Source organism: Cervus elaphus, chromosome 11, assembly GCF_910594005.1.
Source record: "Cervus elaphus chromosome 11, mCerEla1.1, whole genome shotgun sequence".
Classification (NCBI taxonomy): Eukaryota; Metazoa; Chordata; class Mammalia; order Artiodactyla; family Cervidae; genus Cervus; species Cervus elaphus.
In genome coordinates this window covers 102,304,503-102,329,439 of record NC_057825.1, presented here as the reverse complement: position 1 = coordinate 102,329,439, position 24,937 = coordinate 102,304,503, and the positions used below count along the sequence as shown (strand labels likewise).

Genomic DNA, 24,937 nt, shown 5'->3' with positions numbered 1-24,937 from the left:
GAAGGTCTTACAAATACCAGAGAAAAGAAGAGAAGCTAAAGGCAAAGGAGAAAAGGAGAGATATACCCATCTGATTGCAAAGTTCCAAAGAATAGCTAGGAGAGGTAAAAAAGCTGTCCTCAGCGATCAATGCAGAAAAATAGAGGAAAACAATGGAATGGGAAAGACTAGAGATCTCTTAAAGAAAATTAGAGATACCAAGGGAACATTTCATGCAAAGATGGGCTCAATAAAGGTCAGAAACAGTATGGACCTAACAGAAGCGTAAGATATGAAGAAGAGGTGGCAAGAATACACAGAAGAAGAACTATACAAAAAAGATCTTCATGACCCAGATAACCATGATGGCGTGATCACTCACCTAGAGCCACACATCCTAGAGTGTGAAGTCAAGTGGGCCTTAGGAAGCATCACTACGAACAAAGCAAGTGGAGGTGATGGAATTCCAGTTGAGCTATTTCAAATCCTAAAAGATGATGCTGTGAAAGTGCTGCACTCAATATGTCAGCAAATTTAGAAAACTCAGCAGTGGCCACAGGACTGGAAAGGTCAGTTTTCATTCCAGTCCCAAAGAAGGGCAATGCCAAAAATGTTCAAACTACTGCACAATTACACACTTCTCACATGCTAGCAAAGTAATGCTCAAAATTCTTCAAGCCAGGCTTCAACTGTACGTGAACCATGAACTTCCAGATGTTTAAGCTGCATTTAGAAAAGGCAAAGGAACCAGAGATCAAATTGCCAACATCCACTGGATCATCAAATAAGCTACAGAGTTCCAAGAAAACATCTACCTCTGCTTTATTGACTATGTCAAAGCCTTTGACTGTGTGGATCACAACAAACTGTGGAAAATTCTTAAAGAGCTGGGAATACCAGACCACCTCACCTGCCTCCTGAGAAATGTGTATGCAGGTAAGGAAAAAACAGAACTAGACATGGAAAAACAGACTGGTTCCAAATTGGGAAAGGAGTATGTCAAGGCTATATATTGTCACCCTGCTTATTTAACTTCTATGCAGAGTACATCATGAGAAACACTGGGCTGAATGAAGCTGGAATCAAGATTGTCGGGAGGAATATCAATAACCTCAGATACGCAGATGACACTACCCTTATGGCAGAAAGAGAAGAGGAATAAAGAGTCTCTTGATGAAAGTGACAGAGGAGAGTGAAAAAGCTGGATTAAAACTCAACATTTAAAAAACCAAGATCACAGGATCCGGTCCCATCACTTCATGGCAAACAGATAGGGAAACAATGGAAATAGTGACAGACTTTATTTTTGGGGGCCCCAAAATCACTGCAGATGGTGACTGCAGCCATGAAATTAAAGGACGCTTGCTCCTTGAAGAAAAGCTATGACCAACCTGCAGCTGCTGCTAAGTCGCTTCAGCCGTGTCTTACTCTGTGCGCCCCACAGACGGCAGCCCACCAGGCTCCGCCGTCCCGGGGATTCTCCAGGCAAGAACACTGCAGTGGGTTGCCATTGCCTTCTCCAATGCTTGAAAGTGAAAAGTGAAAGTCAAGCCGGTCAGTTGTGTCCAACTCTTAGTGACCCCATGGACTGCAGCCTACCAGGCCCCTCCATCCATGGGATTTTCCAGGCAAGAGTACTGGAGTGGGTTGCCACTGCCTTCTCCAATGACCAACCTAAACAGCATATTAAAAAGCAGAGACCTTGCTTTGCCGACAAAGGTCTGTCTAGTCAAAGCTATGGTTTTGCCAGTAGTCATGTATGAATGTGAGATTTGGACCATAAAGAAAGCTGAGCCCTCTTGAGAGTCCCATGAACAGCAAGGAGATCCAACCAGTTAATCCTCAAGGAAAGTAGTCCTGAATAATCACTGGAAGGACTGATGCTGAAGCTGAAACTCCCAATTCTTTGGCAACCTGATGTGAAGAACTGACTCATTTGAAAAGACCCTGATGCTGGGAAAGATTGAAGGCAGGAGGAAAAGGGGATGACAGAGGAATAGATGGTTGGATGGCATCACCAACTTGATGGACATGAGTTTGAGCAAGCTCCAGGAGTTGATGATGGACAGGGAATCCTGGCATGCTGCAGTAAGTGGGGTCACAAAGAGTCAGGCATGACTGAGCAACTGAACTGAAAAATTTTATAAACATTTTCTATTTCTAGGCTCACTTAGAACAAGTAGATATAAATGACCAGTTCACATATCCCTTCTTAACAAGAATTGTGGCTGTAATGAAATAGGCAGCCAAAGAGAGCACCATGCGAAGTCAAAGAGCCAACTTGAGGAATATAACTCTGAAATCAAAAAGTAAAAATAGTAGGTAATGACCGCTCCCCCCCCCCCAATAAAACCCACTGAAAAATGTACCAAGTTGTACTCTGTAGCCCAGCAGGTTCCTCTGTCCATGAGATTCTCCAGGCAAGTATACTGGAGTGGGTTGCTGTGCCCTCCTTCAGGGGATCTTCCCGACCCAGGGGTCAAACCCAGGTCTCTTATGTCTACCTGCACTGCCGGGTACATTCTTCACCAGTAGTGGCAACTGGGAACCCCTTTAGTCGCTCAATCATGTTTGACTCTTTGTGACCCATGGACTATGGTCAGCTAGGCTCCCCTGTCTATGGGATATCCCAGGCAAGAATACTGGAGTGGGTTGCCATTTCCTTCTCCAGCCATCTTCCCGACCCAGGGACAGTACCCGTGTCTCCTGCTTGACAGGCAGATTCTTTAGGAAAGGGAAAATGTCCTAAATAGGATAAATGCACAAGAAAGAATTTATTCTGATTTTCTATTACAAGATTAAGAAATTTTTTAGTTGCAGGCTAGATCTGGAAACATCTAAAATGTCAGTGCTTGAAGGGGCCATTAGAGTTAATTTAACACTGTACTGTAATATTACAGGTTACGCAAACTGAAGCTCAGAGATAGGCAGTAACTCACTCAAAACCATACTTTCTCGGAAGCTAATTTTTTCTTCACATATAGGGTATAAGTACCGAATATAGGAGAAGGTTTACTCAGAAAGTATTCAGATTAATCTGGTCCAGTGAAAGCAGCACATCCTAGACAACCACAGGTGCCTAGAGATGGAGAAGCAGGTTATAGTTTCCCAGAAATTCTAAGCTTATTTGCACAGAATAGTGAGTTAAGAATTAAGAGTGAATGTTCTCATTACCAGAGAAATGCAAATCAAAACCACAACGAGGTACCATTACACACCAGTCAGGACGGCTGCTATCCAAAAGTCTACAAGCAATAAATGCTGGAGAGGGTGTGGAGAAAAGGGAACCCTCTCACACTGTTGGTGGGAATGCAAACTAGTACAGCCGCTATGGAAAACAGTGTGGAGATTCCTTAAAAAACTGGAAATAGAACTGCCATATGACCCAGCAATCCCACTCCTGGGCATACACAGCGAGGAAACCAGAATTGAAAGAGACAACGTGCACCCCAATGTTCATTGCAGCACTGTTTATAATAGCCAGGACATGGAAGCAACCCACATGCCCATCAGCAGACGAATGGATAAGGAAGCTGTGGTACATATACACCATGGAATATTACTCAGCCGTTAAAAAGAATTCATTTGAACCAGTTCTAATGAGATGGATGAAACTGGAGCCCCTTATACAGAGTGAAGTAAGCCAGAAAGATAAAGAACATTACAGCATACTAACACATATATATGGAATTTAGAAAGATGGTAACGACAACCCTATATGCAAAACAGAAAAAGAGACACAGAAGTACAGAACAGACTTTTGAACTCTGTGGGAGAAGATGAGGGTGGGATGTTGCGAAAGAACAGCATGTATATTATCTATGGTGAAACAGATCCCCAGCCCAGGTGGGATGCATGAGACAAGTGCTCGGGCCTGGTGCACTGGGAAGACCCAGAGGAATCGGGTGGAGAGGGAGGTAGGAGGGGGGATCGGGATGGAGAATGCGTGTAAATCTATGGCTGGTTCGTGTTAATGTATGACAAAACCCACTGAAAAAATAAATAAATTAATTAATTAATTTAAAAAAAAAAAAGAATACATTTGAATCAGTTCTAATGAGATGGATGAAACTGGAGCCCATTATACAGACTGAAGTAAGCCAGAAAGATAAAGATCAATACAGTATACTAATGCATATATATGGAATTTAAAAAGATGGTAGTGATAACCCTACATGCAAAACAGAAAAAGAGACACAGATGTACAGAACAGACTTTTGGACTCTGTGGGAGAAGGTGAGGGTGGGATGTTCTGAGAGAATAGCATTGAAACAAGTATACTATCAAGGGTGAAGCAGATCACCAGCCCAGGTTGGATGCATGAGACAAGTGCTCGGGCCTGGTGCACTGGGAAGACCCAGAGGGATGGGGTGGGGAGGGAGGTGGGAAGAGGGATCGGGATGGGGAACACATGTAAATCCATGGCTGATTCATGTCAATGTATGGCAAAAACCACTACAATACTGTAAAGTAATTAGCCTCCAACTAATGAAAATAAATGAAAAAAAAATTGGATGAAAAGTAAAAAAAATAAATAAATCTTTAAAAAAAAAGAATTAAGAGTAAATGTTTGTAGGTGTGTGGGGGGAAAGAAAGAGTTCATGGTCAAGTAAATTTTGGAAATGATGGGTTGAACAAAGTCAAACAGACTTCTTTCTGCCTAATCTGCTCAGAGCCTTTAAACATTCATGTTGACTGAGAATCACCAGGAGTAGAGTAGTATGTGCTGGGTTTCACAAGTTTATTTGGTCCTAAACTTTTTTTTTAAGGTCACACTTGTTAGCAACTCCCTAAACAGTATACTAAGGAGTATATATTAAAAAATCTTTGCCTGTTATCTTTAAACCCAGAGATTAGAAAACTGAGCATTTTCCAATTTCAATGTTACTATCCCTTTTCTATCAATCAGGGTTATAGCTATTCCTAACTCACCAGTGCTCTGCATAATTCAATCAAATCTTACTGGAACAATGGCAGAATACAGAAATTGGATCACTCTTTGCGACCCCGTGGACTTTAGCCTACCAGGCTCCTCCCTCCACGGGATTCTCCAGGCAAGAGTACTGGAGTGGGTTGCCATTTCCTTCTCCAGGGGCTCTTCCCAACTCAAGGTTCGAACCCGGGTCTCTCACATTCCAGGCAGATGCTTTAACCTATGAGCCACCAGAGAAGCCCACAATCTAGAAAGTCACTACAAGGTTGAAATGTATTTGTTCAGAGTTCAATTCAATTCAACATACATACATTCAGTCTCTACTATACACATGGTTCATAAGTTGATCTTTCCAAACATTAATACCTCCTTTCTTCTCTTTTAAGGATTTCAATTCTAATAAGTAAGAGAATTTACCACTGTTTCACTTCTTGGTCCTGCCACATATTGAGCTATCAAGCATTTTATTGCCATTTGCATCTAGGGAAGATGACCCCTAGGAAGGAAAAGTAAAACAGAGAACCTACAGAACAAAAATTTTTGCTTTCAGATATATCAATTTTATTTTGAAGTGCTTTCGAACTTAGCAATTTTATTTCAATGTCACCTAAATGTGCATCTGTACACTAGTATCATAACTAAGTAAAACAAAACTTTTTTTGGAATTCATCTATATTCATTTGATCTGAACTGGAAATTTTTCATTTACTAGGAAAGTAGCATTAAAATCACAATGCTTTCTTTGCAGCCAAGTAAGTTAAAAGGTAGAATCCTAAATATATATAAATTCTCATTACCTCATGATAGTCATCAGTTCCTGAAAACACATTTGGCCCTTTGTTGACCCTTCCGCCACGGTCTTTGCGTTTGATTTTTTTCAGCAAACCTCGTCCACGAGCAACATTAAAACTTTTAACCCTCTGCTCAGTACCTACAAAAGTTAAAATGTACTCTAGATATTATAAATAAAACAGCACAACCACCTACTAGTTTACAGAGAATAGCATATTTTAAATAGTTTACAATGTATAATGCATTCTTTTTTCCCTCTAGATTCAATGAAAAAAACTAATTCCATCTTTACATTTTACTTTAAGGTACTGTTTCTTATTGTTTTGTTTCTCAAGTGATGTTAGCAACATAAGGAAGGCAAGGTACATGGCTGGAGAATTCAAATCTAGTTTTATCCTTCTCAATTCTCCTTAGAATACACAATTAAGGAGGTTTTCTGTTTTTTAAGAGAATTAAATATTACATTCCTCTCTAAGGAAGACAATGAAGTATCAGTGATTAATTTGTAGCAAATTGTTTCTACTGATAATTTTGGATATCACATATACTGCCAAGCAAAATTTATACTTATCTTTTACTTTTGAAAAACTTGATGTTTAAAAGTATCTAAACAGATACTTAAATTACAAAAATTATATATTAGGGTAGTAAGTTACAATACAAAGTGATTTCTCATTTTACCAAAGTCATATTGAACTACTAAGTTTTGCAATGATCTTCAATCTACAAAACAGCCAATAAATGCATGAAAAAAAATTTCACTTCATTAAAAGAAATTAAAAATTAACATACCAATTTTCACCTCAAAGAATAACAGTGGTAGGGATTTGGAGAAACTGGCATTTTTGCACATTGGCAGAAGTGTTATAAATTGCTATATCACCTTTTTGGATATCAGCTTGGTATATGGGTCAAAAATCTTCAAATGCACCTATGCCTTTTGACTCAATTCTATATGTCAGCATTTATTATTAGGAAAAAAATGTTTGCCAAGATGAGATATATGTATAAATATGCAGGGTTAATCACAGAATTTTTAAAAAAAGGGTGCAACTTAAACCTCAAATAATTACTAACATATTTAGCAATTTAATAGATAAATTACAGTGCATCTATTAGAATGCAGGCATTAGAATCTACTCATTAACGTAAGAATGACAGAAATACAATTCACAATTAAAGGGAAAAAAAAACAAGTTTTAACAGTGTATAGTTTTTTGGTAAAAATAATTCTCAAAACTTCTAGAAGAACGTTTGCCGAAAATATTAATAGTAATTGTCCCTGAGTGTAGAGATTCAAATTGTTTTTATCTTTGATCTTTGCTGCGTTATCATTTTTTACACATAGAAAAAGTTTTCTGCATTTGACCATATATTACTTTCTTAATTCTGGGGGAAAAAATGAAATTCAGAATAAAATGCAATAAAATGTCAATTCATTAACAGAACGAAAAGAAGGAGTCTGAAAGGAAAAACCCCAGGGAGGAATGGATGAACAAGGACTCCACATTCTCTTTACTCCCCAAGTGGAATGATCCCGGACACCACGATGCCTGGACTCCAGGAACAAACGTACTAATTACAATAGCACATGCATAGACAAATTCCTTCCTCTTTAGTTCAACAAAGCCTCGGTTCACATTTTTCAAAGGAATTTTGCTAAGAAGTCAAGAAAAAATAAAGCCATAAAAATAACCAAATTTACTCATAATGGATTCTTTTTTTCAGTGCTAATTAAAAGTAGTTTGTAGGGTTTGGGTTTCCCTGCTTCACCTCAGCCTCATCTTGCTCCAGTTTTCTTGAAGCAGATGTGCTAACTAGACAATTTTTAAGGCTGATTTGACCCTTATGTGACCCATAATTTCTATGGAATCTTGTCCTGGTTTCCCCGGGGATGATGTACCTCAATATAACAGATGAATAGGTTATCTTCCAGAAATTTCTTTAGATTTTGTTCTTATTTCTGATTCAGAAAAATGTGTATAGTCCTTGGTTGGGTGGATGAAAATATGTGCATGTATGCACTTCCATTTACCACACCACTCTGCTTGACTCCCCTCATTCAAACTGTAGTTAATTTATATTGTTAAGTTAATCCATTATGTTCCCATTGTTCCCATTATGGCTTGCAATTGTAATTCTTTTATTTTTTGTATGGCTATTGATTGTGAAAACTGATAAACATCTTTCACTCTTGTGATTATGTAACTATTACTCACTTAATACCACTGTATCATGATTGGTCAACAGAAAAATAATATAAGTCCATATCACCCAAACTAGGATCTAACAGAAAAACCTGTAATCACTTTTTAAATTCCAGATGCATATCAGAGTTATCTTGAAACTTTTTGAAAATACAAATGCTCAGGTATTGATTTTTTTCTCCAGAGCTCCAGATAAGTTTCTAATGAGCAGTCATGACCCAGAGGGATGGGATGGAGAGGGAGGCAGGAGCGGGGATCGGGATGGGGGACACATGTAAATCCATGGCTGATTCATGTCAATGTACGGCAAAAACCACTACAATATTGTAAAGTAATTAGCCTCCAACTAATAAAAATAAATGGGGGAAAAATAAATAAATAAATAAGTTCTGTTTTGCTATTGAAAAATAAATAAATAAATAAATAAAAACGATGCTTTTGAACTGTGGTGTTGGAGAAGACTCTTGAGAGTCCCTTGGACTGCAAGGAGATCCAACCAGTCAATCTTAAAGGAAGTCAGTCCTGAATACTCACTGGAAGGACTGATGGTGAAGCTGAAACTCCAATACTTTGGCCACCTGATGTGAAGAACCAACTCACTGTGAAAGACCCTGATGCTTGGAAAGATTGAAGGCGGGAGGAGACGGGGACGACAGCTGAGATGGTTGGATGGCATCACCCATGCGACAGACATGAGTTTGAGTAGGCTCTGGGAGTTGGTGATGGACAGGGAGGCCTGGCATGCTGCAGTCCTCCTCTTTGGGGTCGCAAAGAGTTGGACACAACTGAGCGACTGAACTGACTAAACTGGACTATATGATGATCTTTTATTTTTATCTAGTTTGTTTCACTTTTTCTATTTCATATTCAGTGCTCCCATTTAATTTAGTTTATGTTTTCCAATTTCTTGATCTCTTCTTTTTTATTATTATTTTTTGATGTTCTTTCTCAAGACTTTATCAAGTATAGTAGAAAAGTTTTTGTGTACATATGTATAAACATGTATAATACATATATTTTAGAAAAATTATGAATTTTTACCTAACAAAAAAAATTATGACATTTTGATTCCACTTGTTTGGCTTAGTATGAATAGAATGCTAGATTCCTAATTAAAAAATAGATACACAACAACAAAGGTTTACTGTATAGCATAGGGAATTATAATCAGTATCTTGTAATAACCTATGATGAAAAATAATTTCAAAAATAGTATTTGTGTATTTGTATAACTGAATTATCTTGCTGTGTACCTGCAACATTTTAAGTCAACTATACTTCAATAAAATACATATATTTTTAAAAAGTCTATAGCATTGAGTATATTTAAACAGCAAAGATGATCACTACATTTTAAACTCTAATAAAAGAAGGGCTTTCCAGGATTCTGTCTTTATAGGGTCTAAAATATAAAGTAATACAAGGTAATAGTTGAAAAGGATAGGTAATTTTTTTTCAGTATACTGACACCATATAGAAGAGAGGGGAAAAGGCATAACAGGAAAGTTGTTCTGCATTGTATATACTTTAAAAATATTAGAAAATCTATTAAATGCAAATTTTAAGATATCATGCAGATTGAAATATCTGTAGATTTTTGTCCTCAAGGTCTACAAAATAAAGAAAAACAAATTCAGGAACCACAGGAATAAACTGACCATAACAAAGGGCTAAGAAATTTAAGTTTTTACTTCATAGTTACCTGTTTATCTTTAATAAAGTTTTCATAGTCAAAACCAGACAATTTCAAACTTACCTTGCTGAATTCCTTTCAATCTTTGTTTTTTCCCTGGTTCTTTAGAAAAAGATGATCCTAAAGAAGTATTCGAGGTTTCTTTAGCTTGCCTGTATTGTTTCAGCTGACTGGCAAAATCTTCCTCTGTTTCCTGACTGTAGCTACCAAAGTTGTCATCACTGTAGGTACTGTACTCATCATACTCTTTACTTCTAAATTTTCTGTTATGTTGACTCTTCTTTGATGCCATGTAGCTTCCTGATACATGTCCATGCTAAGTGAAAATGAATGACCACTGTCAGGATTCTTCAGTTACACACAGAGGAGTTGATAGTAGCACAGGACATCTTCCCCCACCCCCGCCCCGAGAAAGCTGGGAGAAAGAAGAGGGAAAGCGTTGTTTTGTCTGTGGTTAGAATTTATCTATGGAACTATTTAAAACTAAGTTCAAAAAGCTAAATGGTACTCTGATGTTATTAAACATTGTAATGTTTATAAAACCTTGCTGGTGAGTCCGTCTTGTTCACCTTGTTTTCCATGTCCATGTCTTACATTTCTCATGCTCCATACCTCAATATTTGTATCCACAAGAGTACTTTAAAATCCGTATCAACATACACAAATTCCTTCTCCAAAAAACCCAAGAGGTCTTTTTAAAAATAGAAAAAAATAGTAAAATAGCTTGGACAAAGAGTAGAAAATATACGTCTCCTTAGGATTGAAAAATTCCCAAATGACATGTTTAAGCACATTATATTTAATAAAAAATATGTAAGGTCAAATTTGTAAAAAGAAAATGTTTGTATATGAGATTTAATAGGAAAAAAATAGAGATGTCCCTAATAATGAAAAACATCTAATGAATAAATTGCTCATTAGAAACTATTTATTGCACTTATCCATTATGAATTTTATTGCTTTTTATTAAAGCATGTAAAAATAAAAAATACATTGTAGTCCTAGAAGTTTATTTAGTGATAGTATTCAAGTACTTCTCTAATCACTGAAATATTTTCATTACTTCTATCATATCTTATCAATCTTTTTATAAGAAAGCAAGAAAAAAATTGCACATAATTACAACTTGAGGATCTAGAAAAAGTCAGACCATGACTCATTTTCAGTGTAGTATATTTTAAATGATATAAAGTACTACCCTGGCAGAATACCAACGTGAGACTGTGTTTTTAACAAAATACAGAGAAATATTAAGTCCTTTCTAGTAATTATAAAATAGAGAAAAAGTATATAACTGAAGCAATCAAGAAAATCAATTAACATTGATTTTGAATTTTGAAGACATTGTATTAGATTTCCAACATTCTTAAAGCAACATTTTTAAAGTTTATCAACTGTTCTCAGTCTAGCACTTCAGAAATTAAGAAGGGGATTTAGGATTATGGCCAAAAGGCAGTGTTTCTTACATTTTTTAAAAAGCCACTACTAAAACAAAAAATAATTGCTTTGCTTAAGCTGAAGATTAATTCATTGAATGATACTTACATTTCCTTTTATTAAAAATGTGATTATATTAATTCTTCAATGATATATTTCAATGCTTAATGACTAAAGATTACTGTTAACAGGCAATTATGAATTTTTCTCTAGAAATTAGATGCTTTCCACAAAAGCTTTTAAGCGTTAATATTAATCCAGTTCTCTTGATTTTTCACAGCCTTTACAAAAATAATCTCCATAATTCCTACTTTTTCAAGCAGAATTACCCCTAAACTTTCAATTCATCCCTCCCTTGATTTCCCGACTGCAAATAGTCCTACTATCCCTCTAATGATGCAAATCTCCCGTCTCAGGGCTGCTTCTGCAGAGACAGACTCTAATGGGCCTGCTGCAGTGCTTGGTGTTTACAGCCGGGCACCACCCAAGCTCTCCTGGAAGCGCTAAACGCACTGAGGGGTTACAGAGCAGCCCCGGGTCTCTAGAAGAGAAGCTCCTCGCGCTTCACAAGCTCCTCATCTGGAATGGACAAAATGTACTCACCAGCAAGGATCTAGCAAGTATTTTTAAAAGCCCTCCTAAAGATAAAAGAAACGAAAAAGACTATAAATTCTACCAAAAGATATAGTTTCTCCAATCACTTTGCTTATTGATTATTAGGCAATATACCTGCTAGAATGTCTGTGGGGGCAGATTTGGTTTCTGTAATACAGGCTATCATTATAAACATGAAATAAGAGTACAGGAGACCCTGAACAAGGATGAGGAAAAAGGAAAACATATTAAGTCCTTCAATTTCATAGTTAGATGCTAATACTACATTCTATTATTGCCTTTTAGAGTAAAAGTTTCATATAGTACCTACTTGTTATCTCATTAAATGAGATTTTTAGGATATACTTTCTAATCTCAGTGAGTCAACCCTAAAGCTTATGTGAAGGAAATGATCCTGAACTTTCTTTTCTAATGCCAGATTAGGTAATTTAATTCAGATCAGCCCTTCTCCTAAAAAAAATGCAGAAACGGTAGACAAAGTATTTTTTTTCAAACCACTGGAGACATCAGAGAGCTAACAAATTAGTGAAGGATTTCTGGACCATTATTCATGGAATAGATGAAAATCCCCAGAATTGAGCAGTACTTGGAGCTGTCTTTGCTCTGAAAGCACTAGCCCATCATCAAAAATCATCTGACAGGTTCAACAATACTTTTGACTATCCTTTTAACCTTTGGGAACAAAAGAAGTCCAGATTCTGGAAAAAGTGGAAACCTTCGTAATCCCCAGCTGCAAAAACTCAGAAAGTCTGGGGTTTTTAAGGTATATGCACACTGACCTGAATACTCCTCAGTACCCCTGAGAGCGCCAGGATCTTTCCAGTATAAAGTAATATTTATACTGAAGTCTTGCTCATACAATGCAATATACTTAAGGAAGATATAAAGTATATCATGTTTTAATTTTTTTTCTGTTTAAAACACACCAAATAACATTTGCACTTGAAAAGGCAGATGGCACAAAATTCATATATTGAAGCCCTAACCCTCAATACCTCAACATGTGACAGTGTTTGGAGAAAGGGACTTTATTTTTCTTTTTCTTTTTTTTGGGGAGGGAAAGGGACTTTAAAGTGGTGATTAACTTGCCATGAAGATGTTAGGCTGAGTCCTGACCCAACTTGATTGCTCTCTAAGAGGAAACATGAACACACAGAGGAACCAAGGGCCCACGTGCACAGAGGGATGACCACACGAGGACAAAGCAGCAAGGAGGTCTACAAGCCTGCAAGCCTACAAGCCAAGGAGGAAAGCCAAACAGATCCTTCCTTTGCGGCCCTCAGAGAAAACCAACCCTGCCAGCACCTCAATCCTGGACTCAGATCTAGTCTCTGGACTGTGAGAAAAGTAAATTTCTGCTGTTTAAGCCACCAGTCTGTGGTATGTTGTTATGGCAGCCCTAGCAAACAAATACATGATGTATTCATTATGTTCAAAGATTTGAAATTGTAGCAGATTTTATAGAATATTTTTATAGAATATTTTTTTAAATATCAGAAAGCAAAGAATGAAATTGAAAGCTTAACTTTTCTCTTTAAAAGGCAGTAATTCAAAAAATATCATTTCACAGCTATTAAGAAGGCTCTTGGGCTTTCCAGGCGGCTCAGTGGTAAAGAATCCACCTGCAATGCAGGAGATGCGGATTCAGTCTGTGGGTTGAGAAGGTCCCTTGGAGGAGGAAATGGCAATCTGCTCCAGTATTCCTGCCAGAAAAATCCCATGGACAGAGAAGCCTGGTGGGCTATAGTTCATGGGGTTGCAAAGGATCAGACACAACTTAGCAACTGCACACACACGCACAAGAGGGCTCTTATCCAAAACAAAACAAACAAACAAAAAACAGAAAATAACAAGTTTGACAAGGATGTGGAGCAATTAGAAAAGTCTCAAGTATTTGTTGGTAGAAATGTAACACGGTGCAGCCTTTGTGGGAAACAATTGGTAGTTCCTCAGGAAGTTGAATGCAGAAATAACATATCATCAAGCAATTTCACTCCTAGGTCTACACCCCCAAAGACTTGACAGCAGAGTCTCAAAGAGATGCCTATACACCCACATTCATAGCAGCATTATTAACAATAGGCAAAAGGTGGAAGCAACCCAAGTAACCATCAATAGAAGAATAAATTAACACAATGTGGTATATATCTATAATGGAATATTATCCAGCTTCAAAAAGGAAGGAAATTCTGATACATACTATTGCAACATAGATGGACTTGAAAAAAATTACACTAAGTAAAAAAAGTCAGACACAAAAGGACAGTGTATGAAGTACCCAGAAAGACAAATTCACAGAGACAGAAAGAGTAGTGGTTACCAGGAGTGGGGGAGGCAGCAATGAGACTTTACTGTTTGGCAGACACTGCTTCTTTTTAGGATGACAAAAATGTTCTGGAAACAGATAGATGTGATCGTTGCAAAACACGGTAAATACACTTAATGTCACTGAGTAACTGTCTATTTTAAAATGATGAAAATAGTGAGTTTTTCCAAAGAAGATATACGAGTGGTCAACAGACACGTGAAAAGATGCTCAATAGCACTATCACTAATCATCAGGGAAATGCAAATCAAAACCACAAGGATATATCACCTCACACCTGGCAGACTGGCCATCATCAATAAGATAAGAAATAACAGGTATTGGTGAAAATGTGGAGGAAAGGGAACACTTGTACACTGTTGGTGGGAATGTAAATTGGTGCAGCCACTACAGAAAACAGTACGAAGGTTTCTCAAAATATTAAAAAATAGAACTATCATATGAAAAAAACAAAAAACTATCATATGATCCAGCATTCCACTTCTGGATATTTTACCAGAGAAAATAAAAACATTAATTTGAAAAGATAAATGCACCCCTATGTTCACTGCTGCATTATTTACAGTGGCCAAGATATGGAAACGACCTAAGTGTTCATTAATGGATGAATGGATAAAGATATGTAGCACATATACAACAGAATATTACTCAACCATAAAAAAGAATGAAACCTTGCCATGTGCAACAACATGGATGGACCTAGAGGGCATCATGTTAAGTGAAATAAGTGAAAGTCTGGTAACCAGACTTGTCATGGTATAATTTTGTAATGTACAGAAATAATGAATGCTATTATTATAATACATTGTGTACCTGGAACTAACATAGTGTTGTAGGTCAATTCTACTTCAATTTTTAGAGAAAGAAAAATAGTTAAAACTGTACAATTTTATGCTATGCATATTTTATGACAATAAAAATAAAGAAATACCTGAGAAAATGGAATGTCATAATCTCTGTAGAAACCAGATCTTTTTCTGTGGGCAGTTTCTGTATGTTCGACCTCTGAATCAAGGCTATAGTCTGAACTATCATCACTGGATGGAGAATTATGCTAAAAGAAGGAAAAACCAAAACTGTTACATTTACAAAAGGAAGAAAATTTAACTAGTAACTGAATAAGCTTGTTTCAACCAGAGGGGCCAAACCAATAGATGATATTATCCTAGTAGGTTCTGAAGTATTAACTGAAAAATTCTTGCTCCAAAGACCACCTCCACCCCAACTTCTCTAAAATTTTCTGAAGAAAAGTACATACTCCTCTTCTGTCAGAGATTTTATGGCAGTATTTTCTCCATCATCCCTTTGGCCCAAGGACTTCAAACAGAAAATACTGTACCTCTATATGCTCTAAAGGGATCTTAAATTTAAGTTAATCTTAAAGGAAATAAAATTGGTTCCTCATTCCCAAAAAGGTCCTAGAACATGAATTGAGTATGAATTATTATTTTTTTACCTAAAATGGCTTTAGAGTTCTTAATCTATTGTATAAGTACCCTAAATCTAAAAGATACCAAAACATTCCAAATTATAAATATAAAATAAATCCAATCCACAAAATTGAACAAAGATGAAATGCAAACCACAAGTAATTGATAGATTGACAAATATCATGAATAAGTTTTTTCAAGTATGAATGCAATTTCATTCATTCAGATCACCAAATCTCCTCCATCTAGTCAAAATAATTACCTTCCCAGGTTGAGCATCCTCTTCAAAAATATTTTTTAAAGTTCTTATCAACAAAGACACTGGCTCTGTATTTTATCGTCCTTGAATTTCCAGCATCAAGGTCTAGAACAAACTCAGTAAAAATGTGCCAAACTAAATTGAGCTCTTGATACTTTGACAGAAGGATCTGTTTTCCTCTATAGCGTTCTTAAATGCTTACTTAAGATGACTAACTGTTTTCCTCTACATTGTTCTCAAATGTTCTTGGGTTTAGTTTTGTGGTGCTGTTCTGTGTCTGTTGATTTGATAGGTGATATGAAGATCTTTTTATAATTATGCTATGAAACACTTCAAGCTTAACTATCTAATCTTTTTGGGTAAGATTTGAAATAAATATTATTGATTTAAAAGTCAAATTTGCTGTGTTACTAGCAGAAGTCAGCTCTGGCTCAAAAGAACACTTTTCATTTGAAGAACACTAAGACGACTCGCCTAAGAAGAAGTTCAAACAAGGGCCTTGCTTTAGGAAGAGCCATCAGAAAAGAGAAGATTCTGCTGAAAGAAGAAGATTCTTCAGGCTATCCCCCCAAAATGAGTCTAGAATACAGATTTAAGAAGCCATTAGGCAGGCTACTATAAAAAGAAAAAAGAAAACATACCATGTGGCTCATATATAATAATAAGCAGGAATAATTATTAACCTGAAATTAGCAACTGGACTACATTAAAAATAGCTAGAAATAGAAGAGAGTAATTAAAATTATTACATTTTTAAGTGAAAAGGATAGTGTACTTTGTATTTCAGAATTTCTGTGTTTCTTTTTTTGGGGTATTGTTTAGTATCTGTTTAGTGTTTGAAAGTGCTCCTTTAATTCTGTTATTTTACTTATAATACACTGGTGGATTATTTCTTTCAATCCACGTGGTTACTAAGTACTAAAGTTCAAGTCTAAATGATTACGTTTTCTGTGGAACTCTTTAACAACATGACACCACATCGTGGTGAGTAAAGAGGGCAAAAGACAGATAGTCAGAACTAATTAACAGGACGGCCACTTAGTGAACCCTTCAAATATTCAGTGACACAAAGAATTGAGAGACCTCAGTGACTTCCCTGAACACGGCAGCCTTTTCACACCTTTTTGCTTTAGTATTCTTTGTGTCTCTTCGGTCAAACAACTAATTCCTACCTGTTCTTCAAAATCTACCACAAATGAGGAAAACAGTTTTCTCTTTCACTGTCTATTTTTCCATGTACCAGTATCACACTGCTTTAATGACAGAGGTGTTAATGTGCTTTAATATGTTAGGGTCACGCCACATATTCCTCCTTTGGGGGTTTTCCTATCTATTCTTGGATGGTAGTTTGAAAGGTAAAGTCCAAAATTACTCCTGTCCTCAAGAGATAAAGATTAATTCTTCTCCCCGTGAGGGAGGCCTAAACTTAGGAGCTTGTTTCTAGTCAACAGAACTTGTCCAAAGTGCTTAGGTTAGGAAGACTGTAGCTGTCGTCGCGGGTGCTCTCACTTGCTCTCACTGTTGGCTCACTTGCTCTGGAGGAAGTGAGCCAAACCATGAGGACGCTGCTGTGACAGGTAAAGAGGTTCACACGGGGAGGAGCTGAGGCTGCCAAGAGCCTCACGACTGGACTTGGAAGAGGAAATGACTGCAACCTCACAAGAAGTGCTGAGCCAGAATCACCAAGTTAAGACATACCCACGTTTCTGACCCACGGAAACAGAGAGGCAAACTTTCATTGTTTTAAGCTTCTAAGTTTGGAGCAGTCTGTGCAGCAATAGTTAGCTAATACAGATTCTGGAAATGTGGTGCTGCCAGTACAAACATCTAAAAGGCAGGACTGGTTTTGGAATCAGGCAAGGAATAGATACTGGAATGACATTAAGGAAGCACTAGTCAAAGCCTCAGTTCAGTTCAGTTCAGTTCAGTTCAGTCACTCAGTCGTGTCCGACTCTTTGCGACCCCATGAAACGCAGCACGCCAGGCCTCCCTGTCCATCACCAACTCCCGGAGTTTACTCAAACTCCTGTCCATCGAGTCGGTGATGCCATCCAGCCATCTCATCCTCTGTCGTTCCCTTCTCCTCCTGCCCCCAATCCCTCCCAGCATCAGGGTCTTTTTCAATGAGTCAACTCTTCTCATGAGGTGGCCAAAGTATTGGAGTTTCAGCTTCAGCATCAGTCCTTCCAATGAACATCCAGGACTGATCTCCTTTAGTATGGACTGGTTGGCTCTCCTTGCAGTCCAAGGGACTCTCAAGAGTCTTCTCCAACTGGACATGGACCAACAGACTGGTTCCAAATCGGAAAAGAAGTACGTCAAGGCTGTATATTGTCACCCTGCTTATTTAACCTATATGCAGAGTACATCATGAGAAACGCTGGGCTAGAAGAAGCACAAGCTGGAATCAAGATTGCTGGGAGAAATATCAATAACCTCAGATATGCAGATGACACCACCTTTATGGCCAAAAGTGAAGAGGAACTAAAAAGCCTCTTGATGAAAGTGAAAGAGGAGAGTGAAAAAGTTGGCTTAAAGCTCAACATTCAGAAAACTAAGATCATGGCATCCAGTCCCACTTCATGGGAAATAGATGCGGAAACAATGGAAACAGTGTCAGACTTTATTTTTTTGGGCTCCAAAATCACTGCAGATGGTGATTGCAGCCATGAAATTAAAAGACGCTTACTCCTTGGAAGGAAAGTTATGACCAACCTACACAGCATATTAAAAAGTAGAGACATTACTTTGCCAACAAAGGTCCGTCTGGTCAAGGCTATTGTTTTTCCAGTGGTCATGTATGGATGTGAGAGTGAAAGCCTAGATCACCCTTAATGATCATTAGTAAAATTTTGAACTTTGGGGTAACTTAAAGGAAAGAGAGAGATATCTTATTAAAAGTGGAGGGGTTTCCCTGGTGGCACAGGGGTTTGACCCCTGGTCTGGGAAGACTCCACATGCTATAGGGCAACTAAGCCGGAGTGCTACAAGTACTGAGCCTGTGCTCTGGAGCCTGGGGGCCACGACTGCTGAGACCGCGCACTCCGGAGCCTGTGCTCCACGAGAGAAGCCACTGCGATGAGAAGCCTGTGTCCTGCAGCCCCGGCCACCACTTGCCAGAACTACAGAAGGCCCACGCAGCCGCAGACCCTGCACCGTCAGAAGTAAATAAAGGAGTGGCAAAAGGGAGATCTTCCTTCTACAGTGGCAGAAATCTAGCAACATCGTTACATTCAGTAAAATGGAAAGTAGAAAATAAGCTAATGAACTAGTTAAGATTTTCAAGCAAAATGTTGAAAGTACCTCTCTATGAGGGAAGATGGATAACTTAAAGGAAGAACTGTTAAAAAGGAACCAGGGCATGATGGTTTTAAAAGTTCTTAGCCTCAAAATATCTAACTTTGTTTTTGCATCTCCTTTTTCTTGACTAGTTTGGCCAATAATTTATATATCTTGCTGATCTTTTTTTGTAAAACTGACTTTACATTTTAATTTGTTAAATTCTGCTTGTAACTTTAAGTTCTTCCTTTTTGTTTCTCTCTTTGCGGTTTTCTAGATTTTAATACCATAATAATTTTTCTTCAGATAATTTTTTAGCTATCCTTCCTATGTCAAAGTTTTATCATTATATTCCTGAAATTCTGCAGTTTTAATCTGTGTTCAAAGGCATTTCTGGTTTCTGACTTTGTTATTAATGTCTTACTTTATTGCATTGTGGTTTGAGATTGCTCTTTATATTATTTCTACTCTACTGAATTAACTGGAGTTTGTTGCCTATGACATGGCCTGGTTTTTTTTTTCCCATGGTCTGTTTTTATGAGTATTCCAAGTATACTTGAGAGGAAGATATATTCTCAGGATTCAGAGCTTAATATATATTTATAATATTTCTCTAATATCCTTATCATCTCTTCATCCATTTGATTGATATCTTTGGGATAAGAGAGGTTACTAGTGCATCTCCTGTTATTACTATTCCTATTTCTTCTCACAGTTCCTATAGTTCCTACTTTATGAAAATTGATGTTTAAGGGAATATAAAATATTAACAACATAGCTTCATTGTGAATCATAATCCTTAACATTATACAATGCCCTTCTTTGTTTCTTTCAATGCCTTTTTAAAAAAATTTGTTTCTAGTTGGAGAATAAGTGCTTTACAATATTGTGTGGCTTCTGCCATACAACGTGAATCAACCATTAAGTATACATGTGTCTCCTCCCTCTTGAATCCCTCCCCTACCCACCTCAACACGGCACTCTGTTCAATGGCTTTTTGACCTAAATTTGACTCTTCTTTTGCCACACCCCTACAGCAGGCAGGATCTTGGTTTTCAGACCAGGGATCAAACCCATGCTCCCTGTATTGGAAGCATGGAGTCTTAACCACTGGACCGCCGGGGAAGTTCCTTGACTTTTTCATATATCGACACTGTGACTTCTGCCTTCTCTTTCTTTGCATTTGCCTGGTATTTCTTTACCCACTTTTTTTTTTTTTTTTTTAAGGCTTACACACATCAGTTCTTTATTGAAGAGGTGGTCCAGACCTATTTATATGTTCCAGACCTAATACATATGCCAAAGGGGAGCATGACAATGTATGTAATAGCCCTGTTCCTTTCCAAATATTTACTGAAAATATACATTATACTAACCTTTAAGGTCACAATGTAGGAAATCTTAGTAGTGGCCCTTAAAACTAAGAGTATTTCCTGCACAGTTATGCAAAATCTACCATTTAGTTCCTGTTATGCAGCATATTCATGTACATCTAGAAAAATATGGCTAAAGGGCTGAGCAACAAAAATGGTAGACATCTTTGATTTTTAAAAACGTTTTATGGAAGTGTAATATACATGCAGAAAAACACACATATCTTGAGTGCACTGAACACTCAGATAGTCAGCACCCGGATTTAGAAACCAATTATCACCAGCACCAGATAAATACTCCTTGTCATAAGTCTTTGCTGAAGCTGACTGCTATCCTGATTTCTAACTGCATAGACAAGTTTTGCCTGTTCTTATACTTTGTATGGATGGGATCATAGTCTGTTTGCTTTTGTGTCTGGATTTCTTCACTCAGCATTAGATGTGAAACTGTTTTACCTGTTCTTTACCCATTTTTAAAAATCTTTCTCTTTTACATAGCTAAGAGTTAGATTTTGCATTGTTGGGGAGTGTATCTTGTGGTATTTGGAAGATTATATTTTTGTTTCAATTACTTCTTTCAGACTGCCCTTTTCCAATAACCTGAGTCCCTATCCTTTCTTTGCATATTATTTGTTTACTAGAAGAACTAGTGTGGAAATGAGGCAGTAACCTCTTCTTCTCTTTCCTCTCTTTCATTCTCAGGATAATAATTTGAAGTATATTTTAAAACTCTCAGTTAATAACTATAAGGCTACCAATAAAGTTATCTTGCTTACCATATATTCTTCTGCTTTTCCTGACACCTTCTATAGCCGTAATGTTTTGATACATAATATTCTGCCCTGCTTATGTTCATTATTTATTTTTAGTTTTACAGACAAATAGGTAGTGTATATAGATCACTCTTGCTTTATCGCTCAGTCATTCTGGATATCTGAACTTGTTCTCTAGCAGATTTTATGCGAAGGTTTATGACACTATTTCCTGATTTCTATTATATACAGTTTTTCTGAGGACATTATATTTGAAATTTGGTATGTACCTGGATATAAAATGCTTGGCTCATATTTTATTCAAATATGTTGCCCCATGATCTTCTGGCACAAAATAGTGACATCAAAAATTTTTTATAAATCTGGTTTTCCTTTCTTAGTAAGTGACTTGGTCTTTTTGCCTAAATGATCAAAGGATCCCCCTGCAAATTCTACTGATGCTATCTGATCATAGTTTGCATTATTTTCGTAATTTTTAAAAATCATTTTAAAATATTAGGTTAAGTTTTTCATGCTTTGGGGGCACTCTTTCTTTTCTGGAAGAATGTTATTCTCTCCATTTTCCTTTTTTTTTTTTTTTAATAATAGTAACTTATATGGAATGTGATCATGGTCCAATCTTGTTGCTCAGGTATCAAAGGAAGAACGGACCAGGAAAACTGTCCCAGCTTCACTCTCATGTTGTTAGCATGAAGCATGAAAAAATATGGCTGCGTATGTTCTGAGATAAGCCACCCCTGCTCTCTAACCCATTTTTCTTTCCTTAGCCCTATTATTCTCGTCCTCTCAAGCTAGATTCTACTCCCAGCAGCTATCTCTTCAGGGTGGGACTCCGTTCTAGAAGAAATTTAGTTGATCAGCATTATGAGCTCATCAGACCCAGACCATTCCAGCACCATCCAATTTTACCTGGTCACCTTATACTCACACGTGAACTGGAAACTAATACAGTCCCCTCTCAGTTTCCATTGATGTTTCTCAGTTTGGCCAACAGGCTCTCCACATTCACTGGGGACTCTCTGAGATGAATACCTGTTGGTAATCTGTTTTCTGGAAGGTTCTTTACCTTTTCTCTGCTTCATTTCACACAGCTGCTGATCCTACTCTAGTCTTGGTCTGTGGTTTGGCCTTATCCTTTTGTATTTCTGAGGTCTGTGGAGGTAACTTGTTACTTCATTTTCCAGTAGATGTTGCCAATGCCTTCTTGGTTTTGCCATCCTAACTGCTCTGTTTTTATGGGGGAAATTCAGGGAGTTTAGAAAAATCACCCCACCACTACTGCCAACTTCAGTTCTCTGTCAGTATAAGGTCTCTCTGCTCAGCCCCGACCCACACCATGCTGTGTCCAGCACTCAGCTCTTCTCTGGGTAGCATTTGGCCTTCAGTTGTTTCACACCTCTCTCCTCCTCGTTTCAGTGTAAGCTCTGTAACAGCAGAGACTGTTTCACTCATTACTGTAACCCCCAGCATACAGCACGAAGATTTCCACAGCAAGCGTGTAGTAATACTTATGAATGAATAAACAAATGAGTAAACAAGGCCGGTGCTGACAATCTACATCTGTGGAGAATGAAATTTTCTTTCCTCAAGCTTTCAGTATTCTTGCACACAATCTTCTATCAATTTAAAAGGTTTATTCTAATTTGTATTAAAACTACCTTATTTTTAAATCTTTAAGATATTTCATATTATCTTTACATTCAGAGAATCTATTAAGCACATAAATCAAAAGATCTAATTCATATATTTTATAAGAAAATAGGCAATGATTTATACTTTCTAATTTTCAGTGTAGTGTTTTACATTTCATAAAAATTTACCAAAGAAACAAAAAATAGATTCTAACTAACCTTATGCTTCTCACGTTTTCTCCTTTTGGACTTTTTCTTCTCTTTTTCTTTCTTGTGTTTTTTCCTTGATTTTCGGTAGGCTTTCTCATTTTTCTGCTTTTCGTCCTCTTTTGCTTCCTGTTCCTGTGTTTCTTCAAATCCTGCATCATCTATTTCACCATCTTCTAATTCACCATCTTCTCTGTAAAAGGCAATGAAAATGTCAATTTTCAAATGTTAACTCGAAAGGGAATATTATAGAAACATTTCCAAATGAAAGGAAAGGTGAGTCAAGATTTTAAGTTATACTCAGTAAGATCAGGGATTGGCCAATTTTCTATAAAGGGTTAGATAGTAAATATTTCAAATCTGCAGGCGACATATAGCTTCTGTTGCAAATCCTCCTTTTTTAAAAACACCCTTCAAGAATGTAAGCAGCAATTTCAGCAGCTATAGTTTGCCAAACTTTTAGATTAAAAGCATTGACTCTCACCAAACAAATGAATGATTGCATAATGCAATACTGTCCAAAAGTAACACTGCAATAATTATTAGGTTGGTGCAAAAGCAATTGCGGTTTTGCATTGTTGAAATTTGCCATTTGATATTGGAATACATTCTTAAGTAAATGTGGCTGTTATACATAATTTTAATGTGCATTTCTCACTTTATGTTTCTTTGCTAATGACTTATTGCTGCTTATTTTATATTTATTTCAGACTATGGAAATGATGTTAGACAAAAAGCAAATTTGAGTGATTTTCTTCTTTTAGTTCAAAATGGGTCATAAAGCAGCGGAGAAAAGTCGCAACATCAACAATGCATTTGGACCATGAACTGCTAATGAACGTACATGAAGTGATGGTTCAAGAAGTTTTGCAAAGACGAGACCCTCAAAGATGAAGAGCATGGCCATTGGAAGTTGACTATGACCAACTGTGAGCAACCGTTGAAGCTGATTCTCTTAAAACTAATCAAGAAGTTGCCGAAGAACTCAACATAGACCACTGTATGGTCATTTGGCATTTGAAGTAAGTTGGAAAAGTGAAAAAGCTTGATAAGTGGGTGACTCAAATTAAAAGAAAATTATCGTTTTGAAGTATCATCTTCTCTTATTGTATGCAACAACAAACCATTTAAGTGTATTTTATATTACAATCGGCAACCAACCAGTTTCATGGCTGGACCGAGAAGAAACTCCAAAGCATTTCCCAAAGCCAAACTTGCACCAAAAAAAAAAATGTGATGGTCACTGTTTGGTGGTCTACTACAGCTTTCTGAATCAGGGCAAAACCATTATATCTGAGAAGTATGCTCAGCAAATCGATGAGATGCACTGAAAACTGCAACACCTGCAGACGGAGAATGGGCCCAACTCTTCTCAGTGACAATGCCCAAACTGACTGCATGTCACACAACCAGCACTCCTAAAGTTAAATGAACTGGGCTATGAAGTTATGCCTCATCTGCCATATTCACCTGACCTCTCACCAACTGACTACCACTTCTTCAAGCACCTAGACAACTTTTTCCAGGGAAAATACCCACAACCAGCAGGATGCAGAAAATGCTTTCTAAGAGTTCATCAAATGCTGAAGCATGGATTTCTATGCTAAAGGAATAAGCAAACTCATTTCTCGTTGGCAAAAACATGTTGACTGTAATGGTTCCCTTTTTAATAAAGATGTGTTGAGTCCACTTATAATGATTTAAAAATCACGGTCCGAAACTGCAATTACATTTGCACCAACCAAATACCATCTACTAAGCTACCATAAAAAAGAAAAGGAAGGACAGAAGGGAGAAATTAAAATACTTTAGGAAGCAAACATTCTAACTACCGGAAGGAATTTTTAATTTATTGGCCCACAGACAGCTATGTATATTAGTTCTCATCATAAGAGTAAACTTTAGTAAGAAAACAAATTTTAATAGTAGATAAGTAATAAAACCTGAACCACAAAAGCAGAATACCTCAACTTGAATCTGTAAAAGATATTCACAGCAAAAGC

At 37.1% G+C, this 24,937-nt stretch overlaps 1 protein-coding gene across 2 annotated transcripts in view; it reads right to left on the bottom strand.

The window, feature by feature from the left end:
* The window catches only part of ZC3H6 (zinc finger CCCH-type containing 6), a 79,846-nt gene that overhangs the window by 28,794 nt on the left and 26,115 nt on the right, over positions 1–24,937 (bottom strand). The window contains exons 2-5 of one of the 2 annotated variants that reach the window (XM_043918796.1): positions 22,947–23,127; positions 14,914–15,036; positions 9,668–9,920; positions 5,710–5,843 (exon numbers count right to left, since the gene is read on the bottom strand). In XM_043918796.1, coding sequence (XP_043774731.1) covers positions 5,710–5,843; positions 9,668–9,920; positions 14,914–15,036; positions 22,947–23,127 — 691 coding nt within the window. The remainder of the gene's footprint in view (positions 1–5,709; positions 5,844–9,667; positions 9,921–14,913; positions 15,037–22,946; positions 23,128–24,937) is intronic. The other variant, XM_043918797.1, reaches the window with a different exon arrangement.